The sequence below is a fragment of the Salvelinus sp. IW2-2015 genome, linkage group LG27 (assembly GCF_002910315.2).
Source record: "Salvelinus sp. IW2-2015 linkage group LG27, ASM291031v2, whole genome shotgun sequence".
NCBI lineage: Eukaryota > Metazoa > Chordata > Actinopteri > Salmoniformes > Salmonidae > Salvelinus > Salvelinus sp. IW2-2015.
Genome location: NC_036867.1, coordinates 7548534 through 7560590, shown reverse-complemented (window position 1 = coordinate 7560590; position 12057 = coordinate 7548534). Strand labels below are relative to the sequence as shown.

At 44.6% G+C, this 12057-nt stretch overlaps 1 protein-coding gene across 1 annotated transcript in view; it reads right to left on the bottom strand.

Annotated features, from left to right (window-relative positions):
• Positions 1 to 1267: 1267 nt before the first annotated feature.
• ofcc1 (orofacial cleft 1 candidate 1) overlaps positions 1268 to 12057 on the bottom strand; it is a 122019-nt gene continuing 111229 nt past the window's right edge. Inside the window, exons 26-28 of the mRNA XM_070435674.1 lie at positions 7319 to 7516; positions 2198 to 2342; positions 1268 to 2080 (exon numbers count right to left, since the gene is read on the bottom strand). Of these exons, the coding sequence (XP_070291775.1) occupies positions 2016 to 2080; positions 2198 to 2342; positions 7319 to 7516 (408 nt within the window). The 3' untranslated portion in view covers positions 1268 to 2015. The remainder of the gene's footprint in view (positions 2081 to 2197; positions 2343 to 7318; positions 7517 to 12057) is intronic.

Sequence of the window (12057 nt, the reverse complement as noted above, 5' to 3'; positions counted from 1 at the left end):
TCAGACAGACTAGCTACCACATGGACAGACTCCATTAGTGTGTTTGTGTCAGACTGACTAGCTACCACATGGACAGACTCCATTAGTGTGTTTGTGTCAGACTGACTAGCTACCACATGGACAGACTCCATTAGTGTTTGTGTCAGACTGACTAGCTACCACATGGACAGACTCCATTAGTGTGTTGTGTCAGACAGACTAGCTACCACATGGACAGACTCCATTAGTGCGTTTTGTCAGACAGACTAGCTACCACATGGACAGACTCCATTAGGTTTTGTGTCAGACAGACTAGCTACCACATGGACAGACTCCATTAGTGTGTTTGTGTCAGACAGACTAGCTACCACATGGACAGACTCCATTAGTGTGTTTGTGTCAGACAGACTAGCTACCACATGGACAGACTCCATTAGTGTGTTTGTAGTGCAGACAGACTAGCTACCACATGGACAGACTCCATTAGTGTGTTTGTGTCAGACAGACTAGCTACCACATGGACAGACTCCATTAGTGCGTTTGTGTCCACATTATTCTGACATTTTAAAATGTAAAAATAATGTGAATGTCAATGCATAATGCCATTAGGTAGGCCTACATTTTTTTTTTTTTTTTAAATCATTATTTTTAAAGTGGTAATGCATACTTTTTTGTTGGCATACATTTTGGGGGGAGTTTTTTTCCAACAATTACATGTCAAATTTAGGTCCCTGAAAATTACAATTAAGTGCTTGAAACAGTCCTTGAATTTGAATTGCCAATGTCTGTACGAACCCTGTATATGCTACTTGCTCACCTTCTATTGAAATGATGTATGCATCATTCCCTTTTCTGTCAGATCTTGACCCAGGCCAGTATTTTTTTACATTCGGGCCAGTAGCTTTCAGGTGGCACTGGCCTGGTGTGCCACTGGCAAATTTCCCTGAAAGACAAGCCCTGCTGTGCGCGGTGCGTATAGGGCCTGTATGTCTAACACTGTGTAGCAGTTAGTGATGCTATCGATAGCCTCCCGTTTTCAGGTAGATGTAAGGGCAATTAAAAGGTAACTACAAAGTAGCCTATGCCTACCTGGCAGAATCAATCCTGTGGCCATTTGTTTTGAAAACTCCATCACAAGTGCACTACAGAAACAAACACACCGGTCTGGCTGGTGCACACCTGAATTAAAAAAATATTTTTCACAGACCTCAAAAATGGTCCCCTGATGCGGTTTAAGCATTGTTGTGGACTTAGAACATCCCATTTTGTGATTTTTAAGAGCCAAAACTGGGTGAAATCACAGTCCTCCCCATTTTTTGTTGTTGTTGTTGGTGGTATCGTTTTGGTATCTAGTATAGTTTTTTCAAATTCTGCCGTCTAGAGGATTTCGCAGAAAAGAACACATGGCACTTTGAAATCTGCACATTATTTTAAGTCTCTTTTCTTTGAACACAAGGGCATGCTAATTTAAAAGATGGCTAGTCATGATTAGCCTGGTTCTGTAAGGAATGCAGGCACATTTTGGGACACAGGCCAGGTCATTAGCGATTATCTTTTTATTTTTGTTAGTACGATCAAATCATGTGCTGGTGCTCCAAGTGAAAAAGTTGTTAGCACCAGTGCCACCAGTGGAAAAAGCTCTTGTAGAAGCCTGATTCTACCGGAACCATCTCTATGTGTATCATCAGGAACAATTTCAACTGTTCTGTGAGTATGCTTGAGAGTGCTCATAAACACATTCTGAATTGATCCATCAGTCACTGTCCATCACTGAGGTACAGTATGTCTATAGTCCCTGTCCATTCATATGGTGTGGTCGGTTGAGGTGATAGTTGTCTATTGTCTATATAGTGGTATGTGTATAATCCCTGTCCTGTCAATTGGTGTGGTCGGTTGAGCCTTAGGTGCTAGTTGTCTATTGCCAGGGGTATGTCTATAGTCCCTGTCCCTTCAGTTGATGCGGTCGGTGGAGGTGCTAGTTGACAGTACCTGGGTGTCCTCTCCTGCTTTGTTTCACTTCACAGTGACATTAGTGGCTAAGGCCTTGCAGTGCAGCTCGAGCCATGCCCACTGTCTCCTACTGGCTCGACGCGATGAGTACCTGAGGGCACGGATTAGGCAATAACACTGTTTAAACACACAACATTACACAAACAACCATTAAAACGCCACACTACACAAACAGCCATTAAACAGTGCACAGGAGTGTTGGACTCACGCCAAACAGGCTTCCTCCTTTTCCTCTCCCTGAGTTGGAGGGTGGAGGTTGGGCCTTCGTCTTCCTGGTTCACCTCTGGTGTCCTCTGACCTGGGCGGGGCATAGTGCTGAGAGGAGGCTCTGCCCCGTCCATGTCACCAATCACCTTCAAGGACACACCATAGACAAAAACAAACTGTTAGACACATTCAAGTGCTGAAGATATTTCAAAAGTTAAATGTTTCTATATGCGAGTTCACTACCATTGTTTTAATGTTTATGCAGTAATTTGCAATTACAAAATATTTAAGCCTGGGAATTTCAAAAAAGATTGTGCAGAAAGAATTAACACAGTTCCACGTTTTTCAAGTAAACTTCAAAAAAATATCCCACAAATCTCCCCAAACTAGTGTTTGGATAATTAGACGCGATACACTTTTGGAAAAGGTCTTCTCGCAAAGCCGATATGGCTGGCAGGGAAAGCATTAATCTCTTCATGCAACATACAAAGACCAAGGACGTATCCTTCCCCGGCACCGAACAGCAGATAGCAGAACTCACTTCCTGTATAAATCATGTTCATATTTCTGAAGGCTCAGGATGACCTCATAGCCAATGAAGCGTGCTCCGAGGCTCCGAAGCGGCAATCAAACATGCGGCCGGGGGGAAGAGGGGGTGCAGGAGGGAGAATTGATGCAGTTTGTCAATTAATGTTGCTGCGAGGTGTTTTTTAAAGGTTAACTTCTTCATATTCTGAATGTGAAATTAGGTCAATATTGGCGAGCGCGGAGTCATTTGTGGACGAGGAGCGCTGAGTCATGGAAAGTGAAGACAAAGGGTTCTGGGTAATGGGGGTCTGATGGCATATTACACCAATGAGGAGGCCCAATATTGAAATGGCATCTCTCCCCCTCTTTCTGTCTCTGTTCATCACATGGGCTTGCGGCGGATTGTAATTATATGGGAATCACCCCTCCTAGTTATAACTCAAGAACAGTACAGTCATACCTAGCTACGTTAAGTTAATTAAGTATGTAGTATTGAAATAAGTTGATTGTGAGTGAGGAAGTCTAACGTCAACAATGGTTAAAGGGCACAAGTGGAAAAAGACTTCAAAAGCAAAAGAAACACAATGATGAAATTGCACGGAACAGTGTTTTTATTTACAACGTAGTTTAGATGCTTATCAGCGTTTTTCCAAGCCATAAATAATCTGCGGAGAAGTAATATTCAAGCTGTTGGAGCTTTAGTTGTGCATCTTTAATGGGACTTTCACAGAAGCTGATCCAGGGCTCACATATGGAAGAAGGAGATGGTACAACAGCACAGTTGGTTACTCAAATCGTTCTTTTTTGGCAGGCCGTAGACACTTAAATGCTAGCCTGGGAGGAAAAAGACAGGGAAACATAAACCTACTGTGGTTTTAGTAGGGAACATAATGACTTTGCCCACATTCATTTCGTCGGCCATATTGTTTCCCTCAGATGGAGCTGTTATGGGCCCATCTCAGAAGTTGTTTTGTTATGAGGGCCCTACTGGAATCTCAACGGTTGTTGAGAGTGATGCATTGTGAGTTTGCAGCTGGCAAACATCTGTTTATTCATGATTGTTTGAGAAGTACATTTAAAAAAAAWWWTTTTTTTTTAAACACTCCACCACCTTTAAAATCCTTTTGGCAAAGTATGCCAATGGGACTGTTGCTTTTACTATTCTTGCTGCACTACATTTGTTACCATTTCCCAGCATGCCGTGGTTAATATTAAAGGTAAAATAGTAGATGCCTTCCAGGTTAATATTACAGGTAAACATGGTTCGACCAATTTCCATAATTTAAATGCAATGCATGATGGGCCCTGACCACAAACTCTTAGAAAAAAAGGTGCTATCTAGAACCTAAAAGGGTTTTCCCCTTTTTGGTTCCAGGTAGAACCTTTTTGATTCCAGATAGAACCCTTTTGGGTTCTATGTAAAACCCTTTCCAAAGAGGGTTCTACATGGAACCAAAAAGGGTTATCCTATGGGGACAGCCGCAGAACCCTTTGGGACGCTTTTTTCTGTGTCTGTACATGACATTTAATACTAAAAACCAGACGGATACAGGTGCAGGAATCACATGGTTTAGCCAAATGAATATTCAATATGTGCATGCAATTTTTTTTTTGCTTAGTCATGGACCACTACCCCCCCAATAACAATACAAATATACACACCAAACTGCTGTATTACACTGTAAGTGTCTATAGCTCAGGGCACCTCTCGGAGGGCTTGCTTTTCTTAGGTGTTCGTTTATATTAATTTTGAGTGTAAATTGTGGTTAATATGCAAAAATAAGAACCCTGGAGCAGTGGTCATGTTAGTCTAAGGCTTTCCCTGGTCCTCGAGGGCTTGGCTGTCCAGGACATTGCCAGAGAAAAACAGACCTCTTATGTGGAAATGAAGCATCCGTCAATATTGCTTCAGTAAACAAAGGAAGGCCTCCTTAAGTAGTCGGACGAATCCTTTAACCGACGGAGACAGAGGGGAGACTGACTGTTTTTCACAGTTCAAAGAAGTCAAATAAATACTGCTATTGTAAGTTGTCTCATTCTCCAAGCATCAGGACTGAATAATGATGACACTGTAGGTCACAGCAAGTAGTCATTCCTAAGGGTTAATGGGCAATCATTTACAGGAGACAGGAACCTGTTCCCATATCTGTCACGCCCTGACCGTAGAGAGCTTTTTATGTCTCTATTTTGGTTTGGTCAGGGTGTGATTTGGGTGGGCATTCTATGTTTTTTTCCCTATGATTTGTATTTGTGTGTGTTTGGCCGGGTGTGATTCTCAATCAGAGGCAGCTGTCTAGCTGTCTCTGATTGAGAACCATACTTAGGTTGCCTTTTCCCACCTGTCTGTGTGGGTAGTTGTCTATGTGTTGTTGCCTGTCAGCACTCATTTTTGTATAGCTTCACGGTTCGTTTGTTATTTTGTTAGTTTGTTTAGTGTTCGTTCTTTAAATAAATTAGTATGTACGCATCCCACGCTGCGTCTTGGTCTCCTCTCTTTGACGGCCGTGACAATATCACAATAACATATCACATTTGAAGATGATAAAGCAATATCATTGAATGGTCAAATGTTATATGTTATATATTGTGATATGGGAACAAGCCTCACTTCAAAATAGAGATTTGTTTCCTGTAAAAATTAACACATAAATATGATGAACTTACACAGGGGGCTTTAAAATACTATATTCGTGGAGAAAGTAACCATATGCACAAGGTATTCTACTCTATCCCCTTGAATTGTGCAGTCTGAAATATTTTCTTATTGCTCAGGCAGGACTGCCTGAATGTTATTTCTCTCCAAGGAGCTGTCACCTTAAATCTGCAGGCCAGTTTGTACACAGCCCCCCGTCGCATACACAGCCCCCCGTCGCATACACTGACTATATTGCTGGCAGAATTACATAAAGCACTAATAAAATCAGCTCAAGTGTTCTTCCGAGGGCTGGGGATGCCCTTTGGTGATTCCTGGATGTCACTCTATACATAAAACTAGTCTATATATTCAAGGGAGGATTAGTTTGAATATGTAAAGAGGGCCCGTGCAGTAGGGAGAGGGGAAATGAGGGTGGAAAGCAGAAAGCTCAGCAGGGCTGGAGAGCTGGCATTATCCCCCCCCCCCCCTCCATCGTACACACACCACAGCCGGGGGTGAGGGGACACGGCTGCCACCGGCGTCACTCTCATGTTCCACCCGACGTAGAGGCGTGGCCGTCATGCCACTATGGGGTGGATGGTGATACCACAGGACATTCTCCTCTGTTTTTCCGGGCAGGAACAACACTCTCTCCCTCTGAGGTAAACAACTGGAATAGGGCCACTGGTTCCTCAACCCTTACCATTAAAAGGTGGGTCCGGGGCCAAATGATTTTCTCCAGCAGAAATGCCAAGAGTGAATTGTATTCTTTTTTTTTAGGAATTACAGTGACTGTATTTCTGTCTGAGAGATGGTGAAAATGAATATTTCTGCTGTGATTTTCTAAATCCCTCAGTAAACAACTTTACCCAGATGTCTCATTTGTGACACACAGGTTTGGAGGCCACACAGGGACACACATTACCACGCACACAAACTCATACACGTGCACGCACACACACCAAAAATGAATAGATATGCCACGTTGTGTGTTTACACACATTCTCATCAGTCAAAATATGACGGGACCCATTAGGACGACGCCACACCGCCCGAGAGCTAACTGTTGATGCAGCTCCGGCATTAATCTCTTTTTTCCTCTCTTTTGACTTTTTTCGGGATGGTGATGATCCAGGTTGCTCTCGGGGGGATCGGGGGAGTTCATTCATGTGCTTGCAGTTGTTACAAAGCCGAATCAGTGGTACATTTAATTAGACAGCCAATCTGTGCGGCAGTCTGCTCCGTCCTGACTGACTCAGGGTAGGAGTGTGCGTGGCCGAGGGCAGGGGAAGGCAGGAGTTGGGAGAATGCGTGCAGCACCCAGTATTCTAGAAACCAAATAAAGACGGGCGTTAGCATGGGTGCAAAATAAGGGAATAGCAGTTATGGCGGATGCTCATTTGGTGAAAAATACAAGTGGGGAGTTAGCATTGGTGCTAGCTGGGAGAATCATAACAGTCATGCCAGTGCTCATTTGGTGCTACTTTGAAAGGAGAATGGAGAATCCTTCCTATGGCCATAGTACCATCTTGTTGTCTGTGTGTGTAGCATTGCTAGGGAGGTGTAGTGAGACATGTACGGTTCCTTTCCTCTCACTCTGAGTCACAAAGGAGAGGAGTGGCATGTTAACCTCTTCTCTCTTTTTTCCCTTCCCTCAATGTCGCTCTCCCCTGCGTGTGTGAGTGCATGGTGTGTGTGTGTGCTTCTGCTAGGTCACACACTGAGGAGAGGATGCAGTGCAGTTTCACTCTTCCTCTCTCCATCCCTCTCCATCGTTCTGTCTTTATCTCTGGTTATAAGTGAGAGGAAGAGAGAGAGGTTATAAGAGGGAGAGAAAGAGAGAATGTGCGAGAGAGAAAGAATGAAAGACAGAGAGAGGCAGCTGACTACAAGGGAGAGAGAGAGAGACAGAGAGAGAGAGACAGAGAGAGAGAGAAAGCACAGTCAGGGTTAACCTACCTCTAGGATGGCACCGTCCGGCTGGCGTAGGAAGTGCCTGTAACGGTGGCGCTGCCCGCTCAGGTAGAGGGTGTAGACAGACACGTGGGTACTGCTCTCACCCCCTGCAGTGGGCACGGCCCCACGAGGGTCGCCCCTGGGGGGGGCACAGCCCGCCAAGGGGCCCTCCTCTGTCCAGATGTAGTCATACACTGACACCTAGTGAGACACAAACAGGGGCCCCGTCAGCCTCATTACAGACCCCCCAATACACACACGCACATACACACAGATAAATGCAGGCATGCACACACACAGACACACATGAACACACTAACTAGACACTGTCAGGAGCTTGTCAAAGCAGTCAGGGTTCATTCCCTCTCTACACCAACAGAGAGAAAGAGAGAGAGAGAAGGGGGGAGGGAATGGGGATGAGGGAAAGAGAGAGACAGGATGTGTGCGTGTAAAATAGAGAGAGCGAGGGAGAGAGAGAAAAATAAAGAAAGAAAGAAAGAGGGAGGGAGAGTACAACAGAGTACACAGGGTTTAGTGAAGCATACCTGCACAAATGCTCACTTCAACGTAATTATACCTTGCCCTGCTTGTGACCACAGCTCAGCGCTCTTAAAGAATTAAAACCCAAACAGTTGACAGTAATCCTCTGTAATTTGCTGAGCCTCACATCCAAAGATGAGCACCGTCCGAAAAGGAAAAGAAGGTAAGAATGCTGAGGATCAAGTTGCCAAACACAAACACAACTCACATTATCAATCGAGGCATTGACTTATAACATGTGGCTGCACTCTTCTTATTTCTTGTCAAGAAATATGGACACAGGAAAGGAGAGAGAATTTGTATGCTACGCATGCTAAGCTGCTATAAGCCAATTGGAAATGCTACAACGCTTTCACTAGTCCTGTGGGGAGTGATCGTGCAGCAGGTAAGGGAGAAGGGATCAGGTTGTACCAGGGCGAGTGCATACACACAACCATGGTGGCGGTGCTGTTTGTGCGTGCCGCTTCTGCCTGTTCTGCCGCTGCACCTGTAATGCACTGCCCTCCTCTATTAGGGCAACACAGGGAGCTAGCAGAGCGTGTAACATGTTATATAGGTCATGTAACTCGACGGCATCCATGTGTGAAGATCATGGTGCCTCTCTGGCTGATAACGCCTGTTTTTAGAGGCCTGTGTGTTAGCTTGCCCGCCGCCTCACACACAATGCCTCTGAACGACACACACGCAGGTACAAGACGGGGGAACTTTGAGGTAACACACACACAGGCAGACATGGTCGACACACAGACACACCCTCACTTGTGCACACACACAGGCACGTACACACACTAAAAATATGTTCCAATATCAGACAAACACGCATAGACAGAGACAAGCTCAACAACAACTCTCTCCTGTAATTCAAGGCCTCTGCTTCGAGGGTCCTCTAGGCCTCTCTTACCAAGGAGAGAGTGAGCGAGAAAAAAGACAGACAGAGCACCGGGCGGCCGTGCCGGAGTAAAAGGACTCATCCTCTGAGATGGAAACCAGATTTGGGGGACTGACTGACTGTGTGGAGGTGGGGGAGCCAGGCAGGCGGAGGCAGGCCCGCATCCTGCCAGGTTCAGAGCAAGGACCTAATTAAGGCATGAGTCATTCTGTGGAGACACACAATTCATTCTGTGGACACACGCACACATACACACACACCACACGGGGAGCAACACCACACAACACAGACACAACACACAACCACACACACACACACACACACACACACACACACACACACACAGTGGAGGTTAAGGCTGGGTGAAAGGCACCAGGAATTTTTTCCCGGCAGCAGAGTTTATAAACTCAAGGTGACCCCCTAATTGGCTCCGTAATTATGATTTGTCTAAGAAAACACGGAGCCAGAAAGCCAACTCATTCACAGGGCCTGAGTGGCAGGGTCACGCTGAAGGAGAGACTTCGTTTTGGGAAGTGTATCGATGTCCTGATTTTCTTCTAACTACATAAACTGTTAGCCAAACAACTCAAGGCAGTTCGAAAACACCCAAGTCATTACCTACTTGTAATTAGACAACTGCTCTAAACACACTGCAGACAGCCTGGAGAGAACGACCTCATTGTCACAAATGTCAAAGAGTCGCTTTGGCTCGAGAGCGGGAAGACCAGCCACAAACATTTAAGGAAGGAAACGCAGGGGGACGCATCTCTTTAACGCCAATTCAGTACTCATTAGGGTAAAGCTGTGCCCTCTAGGTCCATACTATCTTGACTGGTGTGATCTGGTGACATACTTCCCCAATAATCTTCCATTCACGATAACAGAAACTGATTCATTTTAGATTTTTGAGTAGTGTATTTGATAGCTGTTGAGGGAAAACGTAAGAAATGCATCAGATGACACAAAACAAGAGATATTTCAATTGTTCTCACTAATACTACCTTTCCTTCTCCTGTCTTTAACATTTCCCGTGCCGTGGCCACATTGGCCAATTTGCTGGTGAAATCCCTGTGACAACACATTGAGACAAACATAGAAACGTTTTTGTGTGCGGATGACGGGGATGCCATTTCACTCAGTGCATTATGGTTCTCAGGGTGAATCATATTCTGAGCTGTAGCTACAGGGAGGGGGAGGGAGGGAGGGAGAGAGAGAGAGAGAGAGAGAGAGAGAGAGAGAGAGAGAGAGAAAGCGAGCGAGAGCATTAGGAGGTTGGTTCCGTTTCTGGCCAGCCTGACTTTTATACGAGCCCAAGTCTGAGTGCTCTCTTCTTCCCCATTGTTCCATTTGATAGCACTAAGTGACTGATTTACATGCAATGCCTGGGTGTAGCAGGCCGACCAGCTGTGGGTTAAGCAGATAGCATTCAAGTGAGCTAACCTAATTTCGACCAATCTTGCCTCGATTTATCGTTGACGTCTGCATTTAGGAAATCTGATAGAGTCCGTATCAGTCTCTTGACTCGCATGGGAAGAGACAAGCATTATTTATTTTAGGGACTATAAACAGCAAGCCATGTCTCCCAGCAAGGACATAAATTGTGGATATGTAGACATTACCGCAAATGCACAGAGGGGTAGATCCAGGAAGTGGGTAGGGAATCTAACAGCAGTCATTGGTCCACTGTTCACAAACAAGTCTGCATGTAACACTAAGAAGATCGCAAATAGTCTGTATTTTTATGTAACTCCATGGTTATACAGTATGACAGTGTCTATAGTCAGCGAAGTGAGTATTCAAACTAGTAAAGGAATATTTAGTATATCAATTATTTGCATTCAATTATAAATATTTACAAAAGAGCAAGCTTGAAAACGTGTCAGTGTTCAGATAAGGAACATAATGAGAGTGGAAGTTAAGACATTTTAATAAAGCTCTTCTATTCAACAGTTTGAGGCTGAAATAATTGTATCCCTAAATAAAATGACTAAATGCACTACATACCCCCCAAAAATATGCCTTTCAGCTTAATTTTAAAATTGACCCATATGCATACCTAAAAAAATATATAAACTTGCAACTAACAACTAAAAAGAGGGCAGACACATTCGACTGAAATAGAAACTTTCCACTGGGTGAAGCTATTTCAGTAATAACCATTTCAGTAAACTATTTCAGCAAGAGACATGGCTGTGGACAGAGTGATTTTGTATTTAGATAACTCGACCTTGACTCTTTACAAATATCACCGTGACATTTTCACTCCATTTTGTGACGTGTCAATGGTTGTCTAAAACAAGAGGAATTCCTTAATGACCTCATGCTTTTCTGTCCCTGTTGCACAACTGATCCCCCAAACGTTCTACCCCCCTGACCTACCTTATCAAAATGTTCATACGACACTTTCGTAATGAAAATGTTTTGAGCTACAGTCTGGCCGTAAGCTGAGACTCATTTGGAGTTGGCTACAACCAACCAGTAGGTCCTGAACCTCCATTTTGAAAACCCCAGCCATAGGCTATGCATCACTAATAAACAACACAGAGCTAAATAATCCCCAGAATGGTGAGTGTGTCTACAGGTTAGGTGGTGCGTGTGAGCGAATGGTGAAAGTTTTCCAGGTAGTGGTGTACTGTATGAGTCATGGGGCTGGAGGTTGGAGAGAGAGGAGAGGCCTCCATAGAAATCTAGACAGACAGGCTGAGCTGTGCTGGCCATGGTCCAGGAAGGGAGCCTGGGGCCTGGGCACGAGCCGGCCTGTCACCTTCCCTGATCCCTGGATGATTGATCCAAACTAGATAGCCATCATTACCATCCACACTCATCCCTAGGTTCTCCCTCTTCTAGTCTAATTTTACCTCCCATTTGCATGCTCCTTTGGACTAATTAAATCTCTCTCCCTTCTCTCTCTCTCTTGTCATCGGGATGACAAATAACGCGGTGCAATTTTGGCACATTATTATGTATGAAATGTGGGGCTATAATGTATTCCACTCGGCTGAATATCTCAAGACCCATGTGTAATGAGCAAAACAACAAAACTCGACGGGCACTGCAGCCTGTGTGAGCAGTTCACCTCTCTCTCTGTCTCTCGTTCTCCTCCCTCTGTCTTTCTTTTTATCAAGACAAGAGCCGCTGACCTTCCAATTCAGTACCATCCACCCGCATTTCCTTTTTTTTACCCGAACGCAATTTATATATAGTGACGCCCGCTTCCTTCCATCCACTGGGGGGGGGGGGGGGGGGCCCTTTTGGTTCTCAGTTCTGTCCCACTTGGCTTTAATTTACAGTGGGAAAATAATTAGAATCTCAC